We start from the raw sequence: 18953 nt of genomic DNA, 5'->3' as shown, positions 1-18953 counted from the left end.
TGCGTCATATTCTTTCCAGTCTGTCTTTCGATAATTAAAAAGGATTTTTTTTCTGGAGAATATATTTAAAAGGAGCATATGCTTTCTTTCCTTCCTTCCTGACTTTACCCCCTACCCCCTTTACCACCCTGGAACTTCCTAAAGTGCTAAGGGGGAGTATGGTTAAAACAATGTATTTCTGTACAATAACTTTATAAATAATCATGTCTTAAAAGGGAACAAGACAAAATGTTAATCTGTATTTAATCTGAGTGGTGTGTATGTGGATGTTTGTTTTATCATCGTATGTTTGAAGCATTTCATAATTTAAAATAGTTAAACCTGAAAAAAGGGCAATTTTAAATCTTGTCTACTTGTGAAATTTTTCTTTTTTATTTCAACATTCATTTTAGAAAACTTTTTCTTTCTAGATAGAATCACTCCTGGAATACTGTGCATGTTCTTTTCTTTGAACCTTTGCCTTCTATACAAGTTATTTTACCTATTCCTATTTACTTCCCCTTCCCGTTTTATTAAGGGCTCACTATTAAGGGCTCACTCGACCCTTTAAAAAGAAACCATCAAATTTGGTTTTCCAGTTTTTTAGCCTTTCTTTAGTACCTCCTTAATATGAGTACTGTTCAACGTATTTTTATTCATGCTCTTTTAAATTGTCTCTTATCTCTAGGCAGATGTTGTGTTTTCATGCCTTTTGGCCTTTTTTTTGTTCTGTTCCTTTTGCTTGTTATCCCTCTCACCTCCACCTCCACTCCCCCACCGCCCCACCCCCAGTCTGCTTTCTTCTGTTTGGCCTGCCAAATACACCTGGCTAAAGTGAGGTTTCTTTTATGGAGTCTTATGATGGTGCTCCAGGAATATTAGTCATTTTTTTTCTCCCTGCTCTGTTTGTGCTTTTTGTGCAATTAAATACTTCCAAAAGTTATACTTAATAACATTCAAAAGAATAATGTGATGTAACATAAAATTTATAACAAAATAAACATGTGGTTCTACCACCAAAGTTTACTGGAAAATGGTCAGTTCTACCTGTGTGCTTCAGTCTACTCCCAAGGAGTGTTGTTATTTTCTTGCCCTTTTAAAGTTTATCATATATATGTGTATCCTTAAATAGTTTTGTTTGGGTTTGAGTTTTATAAAAATAGATTAAGGCTATATGTAGTCAAAACCAAAACCCTGTATATAACTTGCTTTTTAAAATTCAGCATTATGTTTCTACTATTTATCTGTAATTCATATATTTTATTCATAGTAGTTCATTCTCATTAATGTAATAGTTCAAGTATAAATTTGCCACTTATTTGCATTTATATTTAATTAATCTGGAATTGGTTTTTCCTTCTAGTGAGTGTGAGATAGGGGTCCATTTTCTGTGTTTCTTTCTATCTGGCAAACAAGTTGCCCTATTTAAGTAATGCATTCTTTGGCCCTGTGCAGACACTGTAAGGTAACAGGGTTCCTTATGATCATGAGTTTGTTTCTGAGCTCTGTCTTCTGTTGAATTGGTCCATTTATTTAACTCTGTTTAAGAACCCTGCTGTCTTACTTACTTTGGCTTTATAGTACATCTGGTTTATTGTAGTGGTTTCACCTGAGCTTCATGGGACCAGAGATTGCTGTAAGGGTGCTGCAACCTGCTAGTCCCTCTCAACTTGGGAGACTCTTGAATTTTATGTTTATTAGAATTAAAAATTAATTTTCTTTATATCAGACTGATTCTTTTGACAGCTAAAGTGTGAAAGTAAGGAAATTCAAGTGTGAGAAGGAACCAGTCTCCCTGGAAAAGCTGACTTTGGCCTGGTGAACATAATCGTGCTGTCATACAGACGTTTCCGGCTTGTTCCCCTCCTGCTGCTGCCGCATTCACTCACCCTGCCATTTGGAGGGCTGTATGCCACTGGTGGGGTAATGATGTAGACTCTCCTTATTCCCAGTTAGGAGACTGGTAAGGGAGTAAACTCAGAAAAAAGTTTTCAGGTAATTGGAAATAATGTCCTGAATAGTTCTACAGTGATTGAGGGAAATAAGGATTAAAAAAAAAGATGATTTTAAAGGGAGTTGTGGACACTGTGATATTTGAGCCATTTTGAATTTTTTTTTTCCCCATGAAGACTGGAAACTAAAATGGGATGTTCTTTTAAGAAGGATTAAGCAGATAGCTTCAGATTTTTTCATTTTGTCTTCGCAAGTTTAGTCTTTTTGGTGAAGATCACAGTGGTTATACTATGGGGGAACAGTTGGAAAGAGGCTAGATTGGCTGCAAATGGACCTGTTAGAAGACAGATGCAGTAGCCAGGGTGAGAGATGATAGTAGATTGACTAAATTGAAGTGTTGGAAACAAGGAAACACATTTCTGTTACTTAAAGGAAAATGTGACAAGATTTAATGATACTGGATATGAAGTGAGTTGTAGATGTCTGAACTGTTTAACTTGATAGAGAACTGAAGGAGGAAGGCTGGTTAAGGCAATTCTGTATATTTTGGGCACATTCATTTTGAGGTACCATTGAAATATCCAAGAGGAACATCACCGGTGTTTGTATGATTCTGTAGTGTAGAAGAGAGGTCTAGAATGGAGAAGAGCTTATGGAAGTGTAGTAGTAATTTAGACCTGAATGTGGATGAATTTGTCAGGGGTAGGTTGTAAAGGGGAAGAACCTATGACTAAACATGGAGGCACCTTACCTGTCAGATGACCTTGTAAAGGAAACAGAGAATGAGCGTTGATGGGATCAGGAGCAAACCAAGGTGATCTATCTTTTTTAATATTCTGATGAAATCTCAGTATTTTCCCTTCTGTGGAGTAATAAGTAGCAAAACTTTAATTCTGTACCAAGCAAAATTTGTACTGGTTAATCTTGTGCTGGACCTGCTAGAAAAGAAAAGTATGTAAGACATGTAGGGGTACATGCGGACATGTGCACACACACATGAACACACACACACACACAAATGTAGCTAACTCCAGTTTAACAAGTTAGCTCCCTCCATAGTTTCATGGATGTTGGTAGAAGACACAGGATTTCTCAGTCAGAGACATAAGACTTGATGACTCATGACAGGGGCAGGAGCCAGAGTTGGCATCCGTGCTGCTTTTCCCAACCCGGAGCTCCATAGACTGTGAGGAGGGTGGGTGATGCTTCCGGATGTGTAGTATAGTCTCTTACAGGAGAGGAGCCCCCCAGACTTCCATAATGGGCAGAAAGCCTGCCTGACCTTAACCCTGGTGGGAGATGACATCTTTTTGCGTGAGACAGTGAGCAAACCTGCCTGTTGTTCCTGAGGGTGACGTTTTTGTCCTTCTTGGCTGTTTACTATGTAGACGTACTTAAAACAGTCTGGGACAGAGAGTGCCTCTACCTACAAGACGTACAGAAATGCGATGGGTCCGAGGGTAATTGCCTTCCAACAATATTCATTCCTCATTTCTCTACCTTCTTGGCTTCTGGCAAAATTTCCTATGATTGACCACCCTGAGTAACCTGTCTAACAGAACCTGGGACCAGAGCCATTGAATTTGTCTCATAAAACATGTAATTCAGTTTACGTACTATCAACATGGTACTAGAATGAGGCCAAACTGCAATATTGACCTCAGTTTGGCTCCCCAGGGTCCTCGACCAGCCAGCTGAACAAATACTATAACCCTTCAGGGTCTACTCTAGAGAGCCAAGTGGCTTTCTCTTCCAAGTTTCTGCACTGACTTTCTACCTGATGCAAGTACTGCAGGAGAATGCTGTAGTGCACAGCCTTGGCCTGGTCTGCAGGAAGGAAGTCTGGGGCGGTTCTGTCTCATCCATAACAAGACTGGCCTGACCTGAATAGTTGACCCTGACCCGAATGGCTCCAGGGCTGATATGATGTCATTGTTCACCTCAGCTTAAGTCAGGGACAGTTCAAACCACCCTTTCTAATTAGATAACTCCCATTTTAGGGTTAAATAGTTTGGAACAGACTACACATAATTAAAAAATCAGTTATGCCTCTGGAGAGCTCTTCCTACTTAGTCAAGAATAGCTATACTTTGGAGAGGTCATAGCTGTCTGCGGGTATAGGATCTACTGGTGGTGCTTCCTTAAATGCTTGAGGATCTCTTAGAATCACCCCTAAAGTACAAGTCACCACATTTCTGGAGGGAGGTAAGTTAATGCCTGACTTCCGCTTAAGTACTTCTGTAAAGAGTGTCCTCCCCGTCCCCGCCCAGCACAGGTGTTAGGGAGCAGAGGCCAGCTGTTTCTCCAGTGTCCTCTCCTGCACAGATGGTAGGCATCAGGGATCCCAGTTCAGTACAAATATCTGAATCTAGGACTTGTTTTATTTTGGGAGGATTACCTGAAGGTAGTCAGTCAAATCTGTCTTACTTGTCTATGCCACCAGTGAGGTGGCATTCATCTGCCCCTTGCGGTGACTGAATGAAAAGCTACAGGAATTGGGGGTGGTGGTTGGAAAGACACCTGGAGGAATTGGCACCTGGAGTCAGCAGATTGGATCGGGATTGTAATACCATAACATGAAAGAGTGCCTTTGATGTGAGGCACCACTGATGGTCTGAAGATGGGGTTAAAGGTCTGTAGTTAGTAGTTAGTCTGCCAATAGTGGGAGATGTGGCATCTCTCTCCAGGAGACAGATGGGTCTTTCTCCTGGACTCACAGTGTGGGATGCAGTGGTTACCTCTGCATGAGGAACAGAGTCCTTTACTCTGCGTCTGTTCATGATGGTCCACGTGTTGACGCATCTGGAATGGTGATGGATCTGCCGGCAGTGATGGCGGCCTGGGCAGTGCAGGCGTCATCAGCAGCTGGACTGCAGCTGGCCTCGTCAAACCATGGGCCCTTACCGTGGCCATGTGTTAATGACCCACATGGTCTCATCAGCAACTGTGATTTGTCTCCACAATTTATATGGCCCATGTTTAAGATGTCAGTCTGTCATTTTCCAAGTAGCAGACCCAAACAGCTATTCCCAATGGGTACCAGCCTCAGATGAGTAAAAATCTCACAGGGTTTATCACAGGGAATATCGGCCAAATCTGTGAGAACATCCTTGAGCTCCGCCCACGGAGCATAGCAGCCATACCGATTTCTCAATTCTGTGTAGCTGTCTCTGAGGTCAAACAGCACAGCGGCCCATAGAACACCACGGGGTGTCAGCTTAGTTGAATTATTAATGCACCAGGCCCAGGCATTTAGAGGATCCTCTGTGAATCAATGGGCTTCCCTGGTGGCTCAGAAGTTAAAGCATATGCCTCCAATGCAGGAGACCCGTGTTCGATCCCTGGGTCGGGAAGATCCCCTGGAGAAGGAAATGGTAATCCACTCCATTATTCTTGCCTGGAGAATCTCATGGACGGAGAAGCCTGGTAGGCTACAGTCCATGGGGTCGCAAAGAGTCGGACACGACTGAAAGACTTCACTTTCACTTTCTGTGAATCAACAGTGTTGGTTTAGGTAGCAGTATGGAAGAAACATTTTCCCTAAAGATGTAGCTGCCACTCTTTCATGTAAAGCTGGGATGTCATAGGAGCTGGACTGGCTGGATTCTTGAATACACCAAACCCAAGGGGCACCTCCAGTGGAGGCTGTTCCTCTTGCCAGAGGCTCCAGTCAGTACAATCATCCATGCACAGAAACTTGTACTCAGAAGGGTCCTAAGGATGGTGGGCACTGGGACCACTAGTGCTTTTCTACATGCCACTCTTTCCCAGTTGGCAAAATCTCCTCTGGCTCTTCAGAGCATTCACTGTGCAAGCATGAAGAATATCAATACCAATTATACATTCATTGGTGGAAGCATCACAGTAATCCATTGAGTTGGTCCCAAGAACCCCACCCAGAAGGGTGCATTAGCTTCTGTTCCCCACTGTGAACCACACCCAAAGCTGTAGCTGAAAGCAGGTACCCTCTCCTTCCACAGGATGGGGACGTGGGCTCCAATATGTTTATATCAGCCAGCTATAAAATGTCCTGCCTTCCCCAGAGTGCTCTCACACACCCAGGTATGCTTGGTCTTCAGTTTCTCTTGGGAACCTGGAGAACTTGGCCCCACCCTTAATCATCTTTCTCTTAAGGGTGTATGGGGAGGTTGGGAGAGAGTGGCTTTCAGTAAACAAGGTCAGTTTATTTGTTTTGAGCAGTGCTGTGGCTGGGAGCATTTCCGGCCCACCTAAAGGCCTGCATTCTGTTTTCTGTAGCAAGGTCATCATTACTGATAGACACCATCCATTCTGTTGGGAACACCTTTATTCAGCAGCTATAGCCTTATTACTTTTTGGCGGGGGGCCTGAATTTGTACTCTTTGGTTGACTTGGGCTTGATGTGCACGGTGGCATCATTGTTTTTAGGAGTTCACCTTATGTGGGCTCTTGGCTGCTCCATTGTCAAAAGACCAGCTCTATAATTCTTGCTTGATATCAACGTAGGACTGGGAGTTTTCTGAAGCTGGCAGGGCTGACAGAATTTAATCTTTGGGTGAGTTTCTCCTTCTCTGGTGAATTACCTTCATCATCATTTAAAACCCAGTTGAGGATGGAAGAGCCTGCAGGACGAATCAGTGCCCTTGGGAGATTGTTTCGGGGAAAGTTTCCCCAAAGGGCCAAAGCTGTCTCAGCAGACAGGGCCCACTGTCAAAAATGCCGAGGTCTTTGCCTCATCTCGAATGAATAGAAGGTTGAGAAGACAAACTGCAGGAGGGACTGAGCAGGAAGATAGCCAGCTGTTGCCTTTCTGCTTTAACAAACGTTATGTGTCCCCTCCGACCCCTCAGTCTCCCAGGCAAACTAGCCAGAGTTCTAGGTTCTCCTGGTTCTGTTTAGAGTGGTTACAGTTTTCCTTCTTTCATGCTCAGTATAGATACACTGAGAGAACCTTATATACCCTTGCCTCCCTCTGCAGATAAATATTACTAGTTGTTTTCAGGGTCTACCAGGTGAGCTTAGTGAGTAGCTGACAGTAGCCAGGGCATCATTCAGGCTGCTGTTTTTGAAACTACTTCCTGGTACTCGTCCTGAAGCTGCCGCCCCAGTTCAGCCTCATTACTAAGCCCTGAAGTAGAGGACCAGAGACTGCCTGGAGGACCACACGAGTTGATCATGTTCACTCACGATTCCCAGGGACTTCTCTCAGTTTTCATTAGCTATCCTTTCATTCTAACTCTAAAAAACTTTGTCTTTGTTAGCACTCCATCTTCATTACCAAAGCTTCAAACATTGCAAGGGTTTTGAGATTTTACCCTTAGCGGATGCTCACAAGTTAAGCCAGCCACAATTCCATAGATGTGAGGAGAAGACGTGAGACTCCAGGTTAGAGACAAAGGTCATTATTGTCATAGTCAACACTGTGTCAGACACCAGCCCCACTTTCTATAGGATATGTCCGAGACAGCCAGATGGTGCCTGGCTGTACACAGTCAGGTGTGTTCCAGGAAAGGAGCTCCCAGCTTAGGGGACCAGCTCTTTTATAATGGGCAGTAAGCCTTCTGCGGAGAAGGCAATGGCACCCCACTCCAGTACTCTTGCCTGGAGAATCCCATAGATGGAGGAGCCTGGTAGGCTATAGTCCATGGGGTCGCTAAGAGTCGGACACGACTGAGTGACTTCACTTTCACTCTTCATTTTCATGCATTGGAGAAGGAAATGGCAACCCACTCCAGTGTTCTTGCCTGGAGAATCCCAGGGACGGGGAAGCCTGGTTGGGCTGCTGTCTGTGGGGTCTCACAGAGTCGGACACGACTGAAGCAACTTAGCAGCAGCAGCAGCAGCAGTAAGCCTTCTGACGTTATCTTTGTTATACTGGACAGTAAGCCTGCCTTTTGTACTTTGAGGAGACACTATATCTTCTAAGGCTAGGGAATCAGCATCTCTTCTCACAAGGTGTGCAGAAATACACATAACATTAACCTTTATTTCCTGACAGTGCCCCCACCTCCACTCCCTTTCAGTTCATTTCACATGCTTCTGTTTTCTTACTGCTTTCTAACTGGTCTCATCCCAGTAGTCTTCTCTCTGTCCTCCTGTGCAAGAGGGATCTTTTAGAATATAGACCTGATGATATTGCTCAATTTGAATTTTTTATTGGTTTTTCATTACTATTGGGACTTCACTGATGGCTCAGATGGTAAAGAATCTGCCTGCAGTTCAGGAGACCTGAGTTCGATCCCTGGGTCAGGAAGGTCCTTTAGAGAAGGGAATGGCTACTCACTCATTACTGTTAGGCCAAAGCTTAAACTGTTGAGTGGTCGTGTAACTATTTCTCATGTGCTGACTACTGTCCAGCTTTTTTTAAAAATACTTACAGTTAAATAAGAAAAACAAAAACCTACCTTCTTTAAAGCTATAAAGGCCAGTACTAATGACGTGCCAGACATCACCTCAGATGAGTGTGGCTCCCCTCGCTCCCAGGCCGCAGCCTGCCCCTCAACACCCAGAGCCCCCGGTGCACCAAGCCCAGGTGCCCATATGAACCTCTCTGCCCCAACTGAGGGCAAGACTATCTTGAGGCCAGAAGATGCAGAAGCCAGAGTATGAAGTGGAATGAATGCTCCTGTTTTGAGAAGCACACTTGTAACTGCATCTTTTGGAATCTTTTTGGGGGGCAGGGATTTCTGTACTTTTATTTCAGAGATTCTCTGGTCACAGGTTTTCCCCAGGGAACTTCTGAGAAATTTGCAGTTTCTTACCAGATGAAACATGGAAATTTTGCCCTTAGTTCCATGCATCCCCACATCTCCTTCGCCCCCCCCCGACCCTTTTTTAGTTTTAATTTATTGGTTAAACTTATGGTGGCAATCCGTGAGGTGTGTCAAAGAGTGTACAGATGTATGTGTGTATATTGTATGTATGCTAACATATTACTGAAGGACACATTTTAATAAATAAAAATTTCTGTCTTAAAAAAAAAAAAAGGCCAGTACTAGGTAGGCTGCAGATGTGTGGGCTCCTTGCTGCCAAATTGTAACCCCTGGTTTTCTCTGGTCTTCTTTTTTTTCCTTCTTAAACCTTTGTCTGTAATATGCTGTTCTTCTTGCCTTAAATAATTTCCATAATTTGCCTCTAATATTTGTTTATTTTTTAAAATGTACTTACTCTATTAAAGCCTTCTCAACCTAGTTGGATATCTTGCTCTGAACACCTTTAGAGTAATTGCAAATAAATTGTGCGTGTGTCACTATAGTAGTTACTTCATCTGGTTGTAATTTCTGATTTCTTTATCTGGTCTGTATCTACGCAAAATAAAGTGTAAGCGACACAGAGTAGGAGCCCTCCCTTTCCACACACACCAGGTCTTTGGGAGAGAAAATCGCTTCCCTCAGAATCACTTTGGAATCAAAACCAATAGTTTAGTTGGTGCTTTTAATCAGCTTTAGAGATCCCATGTTTCAGCGTCCAAGATATTAATTTGCTTAATTTTGAAGGGGAGCATGTAGTAGTATTCACTGAAAAATAGACATGTGATACATTCTTAATATGTGGACATTATATATATTATTTACTCTGCCAAACAATATTTTCTTGCTTTGTTCAAATTTAAAATATAGACTGTGGACATTCATAAAGAGAAAGTGGCTCGAAGAGAGATTGGTATTTTGACAACAAATAAGAATACATCAAGAACTCACAAAATAATAGCACCTGCGAACATGGAGCGACCTGTAAGGTATATTCGGAAACCTATTGACTATACAGTTCTGGATGATGTGGGCCACGGTGTCAAGGTAAGTGTCTTCATATTGTATTCTCTTAAAAATTTGCAGGCTATACAGTTTCAGAGTAAACTTGAATACATAGTAGAAACATTTAAAATTATTTGTTGATAATAACAGCTATAGAGCCTGGTTCATAACTTGTGAAGGATTTTCCACATATGTCTTTGTTTTCAAGCTTTGAAAAGATCATGTGATCTAAGGGTTGTTCTGTTTTATTAATGGAAACACTGAAGCTTTATAATACATAGGAATGGTGTTTTTAAAGGTTTCAGTTTTATTAGAGGAATGAACTGTGGAATCATTTCAAAGAGGAACTGGCATCTTACAGACTTTCATTCCTGTGGTATGCGAAGCTTATGATCTACTTAGGGCCTGCAGAAAGGGTGGAATAAGAGAGTTCTATTGTTTTCAACCTTAGAGTCCAGGGAGCTGGTAAACTGACTCATCCATAAATGTAAATGTTAAGGAAATGAAGTGAGATCTTAAGGAAATAAAAAGCCTAGTTTTATTTCCTTAAGATGTTTTAGTTCTAAAACGTGCTTGGGAGACACTGAAGTGGAAGTTTTTAAGTTGCTAACCAATTACATTTTGAGTTGTAAGGTATAGAGATCATTTCCTTCCAACACTCCTAACATCTTTGTGTAAATTTACACACACTTAACAGAGGAGGCTGTGCTCCATAACAGGTAAAGGTTACACCATTACACAGTAGCAGAATTCAAGTAGAATTTTTATTCCCAAATAAATTATCCTTTCACCCTTTCATTTGGGACTAGTTTATACTTGAGTGCTATTTTTTTGTTTTCTCTTTCACTTGAAACAGCATATGAGGGAAGATGTATGGTCATATTTAGAATATTTCTAAGTTACTTTAGAATAGTATTTAGTGTATTTTAATGCTATCACATTAATATGTCTTTTCTTCAAAGATAATGAGGTTATTCAAATTTAATTTCTAAATCCAATTGTGAAATGTAGTGGCAAGGTAGGATTCCAGACATTGTTTAATCTAGATAATAATGAGCCGTGTTATTCTAAACAAATGTTAAAGAATACCAAAGTTCTGGCACAGTTTCTAGCAATAAGAATATGGGTCAAGCAAGGTATATTCCGTTTTTGGATGCTTTCCTTAATGTTGCTTTTATGGTCACTTGAAAAATGATAAGATACAAATTTAGAATGGCAAATGAGATGGAAAGAACTTGAGGGAACCCCTTTTTCCCCAGTGTAGAAAAAGTCTTCAATCTGAAGATAATTTTCCTTAAGTGGCATGTTGCAAGTAGGCTGCTTTGGACACATTAGTTCATATATATAAGCTGGCCAGGTTTTAAAGATGTAGCCTTTAGGATCAAAGCAGCTTTTTTTCAGTTCTGAATTTTGATCAGACTTGTTCAGAAGGAAATTTAGAACTAAAACAAACTCTATTTACTAGTGCTGGCCTCTTAGGATTTGGATTCTTAAGCTACACATGAGAGGGTTTCCAGACCCTATTTGTTTGTTTGTTCCTTAATTAGAATTTGGCTAAGATGTTGTGGTGCATTGTAATTTTGTTTTAAACCCTGAGCTGCTAGGTCCTTTTCTGAATTTGGAAGCAACCTGTAATTTTGGATTTTAACATTTACAGTTGATCACTCTTTAAAATTCTGTACCATTCCAATAATGAAGCATGAGCATCCATTGTCCAGCAGGCTTAAGGTCTGTGCACTGAGGCATTAAAATAGCCATACGTTTAATGAGCTATGTGTTTGTATTTAAATCAGAGTTTGTTTTTTATCATCCATGATTCAGTTGAATTAGTTTGATAGGATAAAATACTGACCTAAGAAATTACATAATTTGCATGAGATTGGCATAATTAAGTGGTAATTTTCTTATGAATATATTACTTTGAATAAATATATGATACCTATGAATATTTCCCTACTGCTTGTGGATGTCTTTTCTTTATAAAATACTTAAAATATGACTGGGTAAAAGCTTATTAACATGAATCAAGTAACTGTCCTATCAGATAAGATATCTAGAATTAATTTCTACTTTTTCCCCCCTTTTTTGCCAACGTAAAGTGGCTAAAAGCCAAGGTAAGAGATACTACTTATCACTTGATCCACGGTATTCCTTCTGTATTGATAGAGGCTGCAGAGCCACTAAAACTTGAAAACTTCTCCTATGTCTGTCTGCTTTTTTCCCCATAGGATTTATATGGGTTAAATATACTCAAACCCAGTTCAAATCAGCAACATTTAGCTTGGATGTGTTAATATATCAAAGATATATTGACATCTGCATTTATATAGGAACATTAATTTTGCTAACATTTATTGCTTTGCTCATTTTTTGATAGTTGCCTTGCTTTTATTGACTTACAATTAGGAGGTTTCCCAGACATTACATGTGACTTTGTTACTGAGTTGTTGGGATAGAGATGATTTTTCAGATGAATATTTTAGCAAGTTGACACTGAGATCTGTAGTTTGTATTCATGCACACGTTTCGAAAATTTCAGGAAACCGAATATTTGAATTGCAGAAAAGTTAGATCTCAGTGAGCATGTATAACAATAAAATAATATATAAAATTGAGTAATCTCACCTGTATTTTGCAATTAATTGGCATGAAGGGCGCAAAATAATATGAAAAGCCAAGTGCAAGTGGTATTTTGACTTTTTAAAATATAGTATCAAAGTCTGTTATTAAAGCTGTCTGGGAATCCTTATTTCACATTCTGATATTTAAAAAATAATAATACATGGTGTCAAAACACCAAGAGAACAATTTGATATAAAAATAAAAGCGTTTCTTTCCACATTTTAGCATGGAAATAACCAGCCTGCAAGAACTGGCACGCTGTCGAGAACAAACCCTCCTACTCAGAAACCACCGAGTCCTCCCATGTCAGGCCGGGGGACGCTGGGGTAAGCACTCAGTTACATCTGTGTTCTTCAGATCCAGTGAAGGAAATCAAAGTGAATCCAAAATGAATCTGCCTGTTCTGTAATTTCTCTGAGGAACTCTGTACCAGAAAAGTTTTTTGTATGTGTATAAATGAGCATTGTCTATTATTTTCCAATTCATTATAAAAATTTTATATACATATATATAAATCTGACCTTAAAATGAAATATTTATTAAAATGAAATAACCAGAGGTTTCCGTATATATTGTCTTTACATGTATTTGCAATATTTATATTACAGAACTTTGAATAAGTGGCCTGTTTTGCATACTTGGTTTGGTAGCTTGCAGTTCTTCCATTTCCCCCATTTCTGCTTTCCCTGACACTTGGGAATCTTTACTGGGAATCCTTCTAACTGTGCTTCTGCTGGTCATTTTGGGGCCCTTCATTCTATAGTAGCTTTATGAGAAGGCCAGTGCAGAAGGAGAAAAGATAAGTTTGTGCCTTCTTCCTTCCCAGTTTTCAATGCAATGCAAATACTGAATACTTGGTAAGACAGTCCTGAAAGATTATTCACGTTATTGTAGACTATAGACTCCTTGTTTTGGGGGGAGGGGTGGTAGAATCGTTACTTTATAGTAACAGGAATCAGTAAGCAACATTTTTTGTAGGCTCTTAGTTTCAATTTTCATTTTGTGAACCCCTTGCCCCTGAAAAAAAACATGAAGTTGTTAAATAGAAAAGTTAAAATCATTTATTGGTAGAATCATTACTTTATAGTAACAGGAATCAGTAAGCAACATTTTTTGTAAGCTCTTAGTTTCAATTTTCATTTTGTGAACCCCTTGCCCCTGAAAAAAACCATGAAGTTGTTAAATAGAAAAGTTAAATCGTGTATTGAGAAATTAATGGCATCACTACTGGGGCCAGAATGTACTTGCCCATATATTAATATTCCCGTATTGAGGTAGGAATAAACTACAGAGGAGATATTTAGCTTCCACAATATATAAGGACAGTGCCTTGTGGGTTACTGAGTTGGGAATCATATGTATTTCAAAGTTTCATATTACTGAGCATTTAAAAAATTATAACTATTATTTTTAGAAAGAAAAGGTAACAGATTTTAGCTTTTGTTAAAGTAACAAAATTCATATGTTCCTATTAAAGCATTTTCTAAAAACAAACTTTAGTATTTAAAAAAAATTGTGTTATACTTGGTAATAAAGGGATAGTCACAAATTTGGGGGGGAAATACCATTTTATCTTTCTTATCCATTACTCCTTTCTCTATTATGCTTCTTTAGACGAAATACTCCTTACAAAACCCTTGAGCCTGTTAAACCTCCAACAGTTCCTAATGACTACATGACAAGTCCTGCAAGGCTGGGAAGTCAGCATAGTCCAGGCAGGACGGCTTCTTTAAATCAGAGACCGAGGACACACAGGTAAATTTTTAGATTGAGCCTTTGAACAGCTGAGAGTGTATGTTATTGATTGGTGACAGACTCCTGTAGAATTATAGGTAAAGGGCTCCTCTGATGCTAACATAGATGGTAAGGTTGAGGATGATAATACTGTATACATTTCTGTAAAGTTACATCATGACTTCTATTTTTTTAGATTTTTTAGTATCTATACTGCTAGCAGATTGCTAGTATTTCTTCTTTTTGACAAAGGTACATATGTACATTTGGATGAAGACTAAAGAATTTTTTTTTTATGGTCATTTAGGAAAAAAAGATCAAGATAACCACTGTGAAATTTTTTGGGTAAATGGTTAAATATCAGAAACTATCCAATGAGATTTAAACTTGAAGCTCTGAGGAAGAATTTCTTAGGAGAGTTGATAGACTGCAGAGTATATTATTATATAAATTGTTTTTTAAAAAAGTTCTAGAAATCAACTACCCAGTGGATTTTTTCCCCCTTTGTTTTAAAAAATGTATTAATTTTTGGCTGTGCTGGTTCTTCATTGCTGTGCGGGTTTTTCTCTAGTAGAGGTGAGCAGGGGCCGCTCTCTAGTTGCAGCGCACAAGCTTTTCATTGTTGTGGCTTCTCTTGTTGTAGAGCATGGGCTTTAGTGGTGGCGGCACGTGGGCATAGCAGTTGTGCTTCTCAGACTCTTGAGCACAGGCTCAGTAGCTGTGGCGCCCTGGGCTTTTAGTTGCCCTGCCGCGTGTGGGATCTTCGCAGATCAGGGATTGAACCTTTGTCTCCTGCATTGGCAGGTGGATTATTTACCACTGAGCCACCAGGGAATCTACCCAGTGGATTTTTAAAAACTTGATATGGAACATAACGTGCATTTCAGAAAAGGAGATAATTTATTAATATAAAACTTGATGTATTAATAGAAACTGAATATAGTCAAGTAACATCACGCAGATGAAAAAATGGAATAGTAGCAGCAACCCAGAAGTCCGCTTCAGGCCTTTCCCAGTGATTGCTTCTACTTCCCTCCCCCTAAAGTCACTACTTTTTTGGGGGAGTACTTTATTGTATAGTTTAATTTTTTCGTTTAATTTTTTACCTCTCTTTTAATAACTTGGGCAAGGAACTGCTCTTTCCCTTGATTTTTTGGTTGGTTTTATTAGAGATATAACTTGGTAAAATTATTTTGAAGGATTCAGTTCCATAGGGTATACCAAGCTCTTAAATGCTATGTAATTGTTATTTGTTGTTACTATTCCTGTTAGTAAATAAATTGTCATATTGATGTCTGCAGTTATAGTATCAGTTACAGTATGAATTCAGTGAGGACCAAAATTGTTTTTTAAATTGTTTCTTTATATGTTTATTATTGAATTATTACATCAAAGTATGATTTTTCTCTGTAGTGATATAGTAATAGTTTAATCATATTCAACAACTAAGTTACTTCATTATACTAGGGATATATACCAGTGAGATAACGGTTTTTTTTTTCAGGAACTTGTTCTATTAGAATAGGGATCAACAAACTATTTTATCAAGGGCCAGGTTGTCATTACTTTAGGATTTGTGGTCCATATGGTCTCTGCTGCAGTTACTCAGCTCTGTCATGAGAGCAGCCACCAGCAGCATGTAAATGAATGAGCATGGCTGTATTCCAACAAAACTTAATATATGGCACTGAAATTTGAATTTCACATAATTTTAATGTGTCAAAATATTATTATTTTGATTTTTTCCAACTAATTAAAATATTAAAAAGTGTACTTAGCTCATGGATTATAAAAATCAGACTATGGGCCACATTTGGCTTGTAGGCTGTAACTTGCAAACATCCATGTTAGAAAAAGGCATACAGATTAGTTAATCATACAAGCACATAAGTGCATCTGTCTGTTATATGGTGGTGGCACAAAGCAGAGTATTGACTAGCTTGGGAGGAGGGAGGCCTTCACATCAGACCTTTTTTTGTTATATAAATATTTTTTCCCCTTCTGTTAGTATGTGACAGTGTAATTATAGATGGATCATATTAAAGAAAATAAATTAGACAGTGTAGATTATTACTCTGCTGGGTTTCTGGGCCTATTGAACCAATGATGTTGAGTTCTAAAAATATAATATGGAGCTTCAGGCTACATGGGTACATATGTATATTTGCATATGTGTACATGTGTACTCCTAAAAGGAATCAACCCTGAATATTCATTGGAAAGACTGAAGCTGAAGCTCTAATACTTTGGCCACCTGATGCAAAGAACTGACTCATTGGAAAAGACTCTGCTGGGAAAGATTGAGGACAAAAGAAGAAGGTGGTGGCAGAGGATGAGATGGCTAGATAGCATCACCGACTCAATGGACATGCCTTTGAGCAAATTCAGGGAGATAGTGAAGGACAGGGAAGCCTGGCATGCTTCAGTCCATGGGGTCACAAAGAGTCGGACATGGTTTAGCGACTGAACAACAACATGTCCACTCTACATTACTGAAACTGGTCAGTGTGAGGTTGTATACCTAAAGGGACAGTAAGTCCATAGAAGTTAAAATTTAATAGTATCCACTATTCTACAGTGTTCCTTGGTGAAATTTCATTATTTTCTTTCTCATTTGCTTATTTTTCCAAAAGTTTCCCTGTCTTATTACTGTTCTTTGAGATTAATTAGAGATTAATTAGAGATTAATTAGATTAATAAATTGCATACTAATTTCAGACTAATTGGTTACCATTTTTATTCACTTCCATAGCATCTTTTGTGGCTTCCATCCCACTATTTTTTAACTTCTGTTTTCCCATTCTCAGCCAAGAGGTCCATGACAGTGTAGTTCATGTCTGCTTTGTTTACTGCTGTTTATACTAGGTTTTAAATAAATCCTTGCTGATTCATTGTATATGAGATTGTATTGGTCATTCATTTCTCAGTGATCTCTTAACAGTTCTGAGTACTATGTGATTATATTGGTTTTCCAGTAGATGGAGAAACATAGTGAAACACATGGACTTCCCTGTAGCTCAAACAGTAAAGAACCTGCCTGCGATGCAAGAGACCAGGGTTCAACCCCTGGGTTGGGAAGTTCCTCTGGAGAAGGAAATGGCAATCCACTCCAGTATTCTTGCCTGGAGAATTCCTTGGAGAGAGAAGCCTGGCGGGCTACAGTCCGTGGGGGCACAAAGAGTCGGACACAACTGAGCAACTAACACAAAGTCAAACACAAAAACCACTTCAGGTATTAGAGTTAAAATTTGTACCGGACAGTTAAAACGTTTCTTTCTATGTAAGCGTGTGTATATATATCCACACACACATCCATCATAACAGTATCTGGTGGCTTTGAATTGATAATATTTTTTGAAGGAATCCCTAGAATTGCTGTTTTCATGGTTTTTCTCTCCCTTTTGCAGTGGAAGCAGCGGAGGAAGTGGCAGCCGAGAGAACAGTGGCAGCAGCAGTATTGGCATTCCCATCGCCGTGCCTACACCCTCACCACCCACCATTGGACCAGGTATGTCATCTACTAATCCATTGTCATATGTGGTAGTATTTATGAGCTTTATTATGGAAGTCTGAAGCAATTTAGTTACGTTAGATGAAACTATTAAATTTATGTGATTGTTGCCAGAATGAAAGCTAACACTTAAAAACAATTTTTGATTGGTTTTCAGAGTTTTTAGAGTTTTGCAGCTGTTTCTCCTTACTTATAAAAAAAGCATATTAAATAACTTTTGGGCCATTTTGCTTCAGAAATACTTGGTTACTAGTCAAGAATGATAATTATTATTTCAAGAGCAAACCAATAATTGTTGATAATTCAACTGAAAGATCAGTGTCTTTAATGTGAATTATGCATCACTGAACCTTGATGTTGCCTTGTAGGCTGCTAGGTGTATCAACTCTGGTGATAGCTGGTTGTGACCTTCCTGCTTTTATGTATGATATTCGATACATATGTCAGTAAAATGCTCTGAATGTAATGTGGGATTAAACTAAGAAAAGCTCTTTTACTTTTTAGATTATATAAAAATTTAAGAAATCATAGTAGAGCTATGATTAGTCCCTTGATTGTTTAGTAAATGAAAGGAAGACTTTTTGTTGTTAAAATATACATTTGAAAAGTGAGTTTGATAATCAAAACTGGGGAAAATTCTTAGTTTCTCAAGGATATTGTTGAAAAAGGAGAAAAAGCTACTTATAAAAACAGGTGTATTTTATAGTTAATGAAAGTGTGAACTCAGTGACCTTTTTACCTTGTAAAATTCTTATTCTTTGGAACATATGCTTTGCATATGGGTATCTTTCTCTCTTTTTTTCTTCTTTCCAAAGCATTGTACTTTCTTACTGTTTCAGAATGATTAGTTCTCTTTCTTGCACTCTGACCTGAATTATAAACTATTTTATTAGAAAACATTTCTGTCCTTCCTCCTTCTGGAGCTCCACCAGCACCACCTCTTCCACTTCCCCTCCCTGCGAACACTGTGATAGGTGAGACTGCATAACCACTGGAGTGATTTAACTTACTGTGCCTAGTTCATAGTCAGCTCCTGTCAGACGGTTAGCTTGTGTAGTTATTAGGGGGTAGGTGGTAGTACAAAGTTTTAAGTATTAAATCTAATTTACACTAATTTCTCCTTGTGGAAGGCCTCTGAAGTTACACAGAAACTTCTCTGTGATGTCAAATGTGTCTCTGCCTTGTTTATAACCAATTTAATGTGGTTAAGCTTTTGTTTTGTTTAGATCTTTCTAAGAATATTATAGCAGTGATTGTTCAGAAAAAAATTTTTTATTAGTGATGCAGTATTTTTTAAAGTGAGACTTGATTTGGAACTCCCTGGTGTATACAACAGTCAAAGGAGTGGGGTGAAGGAAGAAAAATGGAAAAGAGAATGATGTGTGGGGTGCTCTGAGGTTTTCCTGTGGCTCACAGTTGTA

At 39.0% G+C, this 18953-nt stretch overlaps 1 protein-coding gene across 16 annotated transcripts in view; it reads left to right on the top strand.

Annotated features, from left to right (window-relative positions):
• Positions 1–18953, top strand: part of ABI1 (abl interactor 1) — an 88089-nt gene that overhangs the window by 52601 nt on the left and 16535 nt on the right. For 5 of the 16 annotated variants that reach the window (XM_086334725.1, XM_086334719.1, XM_086334714.1 and 2 more), the window contains exons 3-7: positions 9531–9707; positions 11765–11779; positions 12513–12613; positions 13902–14042; positions 17429–17529. In XM_086334725.1, the coding sequence (XP_086190851.1) occupies positions 9531–9707; positions 11765–11779; positions 12513–12613; positions 13902–14042; positions 17429–17529 (535 nt within the window). The remainder of the gene's footprint in view (positions 1–9530; positions 9708–11764; positions 11780–12512; positions 12614–13901; positions 14043–17428; positions 17530–18953) is intronic. The other 11 variants (XM_086334726.1, XM_086334721.1, XM_086334717.1 and 8 more) reach the window with 3 other exon arrangements.

Source organism: Bos grunniens, chromosome 13 (assembly GCF_055505025.1).
Source record: "Bos grunniens cultivar Pamir isolate PY7600 chromosome 13, Bosgru_T2T1.0, whole genome shotgun sequence".
NCBI lineage: Eukaryota > Metazoa > Chordata > Mammalia > Artiodactyla > Bovidae > Bos > Bos grunniens.
Note: the sequence above shows the minus strand (reverse complement) of the source record. Positions and strands in the feature narration are given on the sequence as shown.